Below are 4248 nucleotides of genomic sequence, written 5' to 3' on the forward strand. Positions count from 1 at the left end.
GTGTTATAAGAAAATTGATACAGTCCACTCCAGTGAAATCAACAGTTCAGCGTAAACGACAACCGACCGCAAATATATGGGTTAAAAGGGTTGCAAGCGCGCACAAACTCCTACGTCGAATTTCACGCGCTTCCTGGTACATTCGAAACATCCAAATCCTCAAAAACCTCGAAACGGAAACGATTCAGGAATTCATTTCGAAACTACACAAAAAGTTCAAAACCAAAATCCGCGACCACACAAACCCCCTAATCCAAGTGACTTTTTCCCGAACAATCCCAAAACTCCACTTCAAATTTCCCAATAGTCTAATGGCAGACACCCCTTGGAAACACCCACCTTTAGAAAAAAAAACCCGGCTTAATCAAAAACAAAATTTAAACACATTAAAGATAAATCAAAATCAATTCCTGGGCTTCAGTCATTTATTGTCTATTCATCAATTAAAATACGTTTCGGTGTTTTCCACCATCATCAGTTTCTCTAAAATAACAGATAGTAAAAAAAATGTTTTCATTAATTTAAAAAACAATCACAGTTTGTCAACAGCTTCATCATATCACACATTAAAATACATCACAATTGCAACACTTTAAAACATTCTAAGATTAATTAGGCCTAACAGGTGATTAGTCAGGACAATCAATTCTGGGAAGAGACTAGAATTCTTTGTTCAAATACTCAATTATTTTTACTTACATGTGTAGCGTTGTTGCTTTTTTAAGCCTTGGCATATATTAACGTGGGCAAACCGCCCACTCGAGATGAAAAAAAACCCTAGGAATAATTTATATGGCAATACGTTTGCCGGGTCAGCTAGTCTTAATCTAATAGTCTGTAGTCTGTGGGCCGGTCCTTTGGATGCGTTATCGTACGAATGCTTTAGTCAGAAATCGTGAGAAAGAAAGCGAATGTCCATCGTAATTATACAACTGTCAATAATAATGGATGATTTTCTTTTGGAAAATAGTTGTGAGAAGTGTGAGGTAAGTTTTGCTCTCCCAAAAGGAAGAATTTTTTTCCCTTAAAAACTGATGAATGTTTTAACACTTTGTGAATTATAAATTTTATACATGTTTTAATTGTGAATTGCTGTTTGTAGTTTGTGTAAAATTTTAAATCTGATGATGGCGCTGTTGTCTCGCCGAAACGTAATGAAATAAACGTTGTTAAAACGTGTTTAAAAATATTTACTTCACACTTTGACCGAAACCCAGGAAAGATAGGAATATCATAACAAGTACAAGCAGTCAGGAAAATAAATGAGTCATTTATAACTTTATTTATAAAGAAAAATATAAAACAAAGATCCAAGACCTATGCAGAACTTAAAGAGCTCTGACTCAAGCCAATTTGCCCAAAGGCTACTAAAGGGAAAACGGTCGGATTTCTTTTCCTACATTTGCTTTCATAGATTATTACGGGATTAACAACTTACAATGTGGCGCAATATCTAGACTGTCTGGGTTTAAGATAGTTTTAATGTCGTGTATCTGAAGAAGGCCATAACCACATCATTAGAATTACTGGAAGAACAGTTTGAGGAAAACATCAAAATTTTTCTCTCTACTCTAAACTCTAATTCTTGTGTGATGCAGAGTTTTACTAACAAAAAGGGAGCTAGTTATGGGAAGCTCTTTTCGCCAATTTATACATCGTCTACAGAGAAAACCTCGAAGAATAAACCTTTAAGCCATCAGCTACGCATCCTACATCCGAGCATACAATACATTCTGGGAACAAAAGTTGATCAGCTGGCCTTCTCGGATGTTTTGGTATCCAGAAGAGTGGAGCGCTTGGACGGAAGGTATACCGTAAAACCTCTTGAGACAACATATTCTTCAATCAACTGTTCAATCACTATCCAAGTCAAAAACAGGAAATCTCCAGGACCCTGATTGACCCAGACAAATTTGCGTACTTCAACATGTGGAAATCTAATTAAAAACATTTAGACCAAACTTTTACTCAAGTAGGGATGTTTCCGTATGAAGGGTGACTCAAAACAGACGGGTTTTACTTTTACCTGCAGAAATCTACCGATTACCACAGTCTTATGGAAATGTCTAAGTATACAGGGTGGTTTTTTAGTGCAATATAATAAAACATTATTTCCGATGGTGTTGAACTTTCGAAAAATAGTTTCATATAAAAGTTATTGAAGTACAAAGTGCGCACATTTTAGATATATCTTATATGATACAGGGTGTCTCAGAAAAGCGAGGTAAGATCAAAGTGTATTTTTTTGAATGGAACTACCCATTTTTCATTAGCTCATAGAATACAGCTTTAAACGCTGCATGTGCACCGTAAATTGTTTATGTCTTACTTGCGACGTTGGCAGATTATGGCCATTTTAATGAAATTTTTCTTAAAAACATGATATCTAAAAATGCATTGTAGAAGCAAAACAAAGCAGTTAAAGATACAACAAAATACGCCTTTCCAACCCTGTATATCGAATATTGAACCACACGTGAAAAAATTGGTAGTAACGGTTTTAGCAAAAAAACAAACAATATAAAAAACGGGTTACTGCCCCCAATTAATAAGAAAATGTCAATAAAATGCACAAACAATCCAGATATGTAGTAACAATTTTGATGACATGATTTCCTTAGATTTGCGTACGTCTTCAAAGTGAAAAATGTACTCATTCAATTGAGCATCATTTAATTGTTTGATTCGATTTAAAAAATACGTGCCTGAAATGTTTATGCAGAATTTTAAATCTTAACACATAAGAAAATGTACTTGACTTTCCTTTTAAGAGCGCTAAGGGCACCGAACATTTCAACTTTACCACTGGGCACAGTGATTCCCGAATTACGTATGATGTCTTATCTACTACCAAATCAACACGACGAAATTATACAATTAGTAACCGAAAGAAAGGTAGTCAAAATATAAAACCTAAAAAAATTTAACACACCTTGGCATTTTGTTGCAGAAGAACATTGAGCATTATTTAAATAGAAAACCGTTTCTTTCAAGATTGAGGGCTTTGAAAAGTCTTTTGGAATTATGGTGCGAGCCCAATCCCTCAGATCAAGTCATTTCGCTAGGAGTATGCTCCAATGGTAATTGGGACTTCACTCTTAATACTCATTCTAATTTAGAATTTGACTTTGCTTGCTGGCTTCTTAATACACATTATTAATTGAACTTTCTTAGGGTCGTATGGTATTCGGCCAGGAATTGTCTTCTCCCAACCGTGCATTCAAGATCAAAAGCAGAGATGGAAACCATTTGAAAATTTTTCATTTGTAAATGATGCGATTGCTTTGAAAATTCAAGAATGTGTTGAAGACGCTGAACTGCTGCTAAAGAACATCGGCTTTGATATGAGCAGTTATTGTGCTTTGAGCGATGCATCACAGCTGACATTGCAATTAGATAAATAATACTAAAAATTTGTCGTAAATAATTTCATGAAAGCAATCAGTTTCATCTTAATCTTGCTACAGTTAATAAAAATTCTTTACGATTAGAAATATTTAATCTTACCAATAGTATATGTACAATCAGGTCCTTATAACCCAGGTCAATCAAATTAAGTCCCAGCGCCTAAGATGGTATGGGCATGTCCATAGACTAGGAAATGACGGACTAACAAAACTGGTACGGTATGGCGACCGCCGGGAGAAAGCCCACTTGGGAGACCTAGCCAGAGATGGAAAGATAACTTCAAAGCAGATCTCACAAACATGAATACCCTTCTCGACATTTGGAGTCTTTTGGAGGACAGGGTGGCCTGTGTCAGCATAGTGCAGTCAGCCAAGATCCACCCTGGGTTGTAGAGCTACTTTGTATTGTATTGTATTGTATTGTATTGTATTGTATTGTATTGTATTGTATTGTATTGTATTGTATAGGGTTTTCCAATAAGGCGGGTCTATGTTGAAATGGAATATAATAAGCTGTGCGTGAGGTCTTAACGAAATTCTTTTTTCTTTGGATGGCCCGTGTGTGCTATTATGTATGAAATATGACATCGTTCAAATGTCCGTCGCGGCTTCTTATGGTGGCACGTATACGAGAGATCCAATTCTAAATGACTCTGCCGCGTAAATACGGCTGAATTTGAACGATGATCTGGGTTATGTTAACATTGAGGGCGTCGGTTAATTGCGGTTTATTGGCATACACCTTTGACTTCAGAAAACCCCACAAGAACAAGTCGGGCGGGGTCAAATCGCACGATCTTGGTGGCCAATTCACATCACCTCTGCGAGAGATAACCATACA

The 4248-nt window shown here is 36.3% G+C and overlaps 1 protein-coding gene across 1 annotated transcript in view; it reads left to right on the top strand.

Annotated features, from left to right (window-relative positions):
- Positions 1-3938, top strand: part of LOC109536888 (putative malate dehydrogenase 1B) — a gene marked incomplete at its 5' end in the record, with an annotated part of 6410 nt that extends 2472 nt beyond the window's left edge. The window contains 3 exon segments of the mRNA XM_019903335.2: positions 2772-2895; positions 2951-3080; positions 3175-3938. Of these exon segments, the coding sequence (XP_019758894.2) occupies positions 2772-2895; positions 2951-3080; positions 3175-3404 (484 nt within the window).
- Positions 3939-4248: the final 310 nt, after the last annotated feature.

The sequence above is a fragment of the Dendroctonus ponderosae genome, unplaced genomic scaffold (assembly GCF_020466585.1).
Source record: "Dendroctonus ponderosae isolate FM_Combo_2020 unplaced genomic scaffold, Dpon_F_20191213v2 Dpon_F_20191213_4, whole genome shotgun sequence".
Lineage (NCBI taxonomy): Eukaryota > Metazoa > Arthropoda > Insecta > Coleoptera > Curculionidae > Dendroctonus > Dendroctonus ponderosae.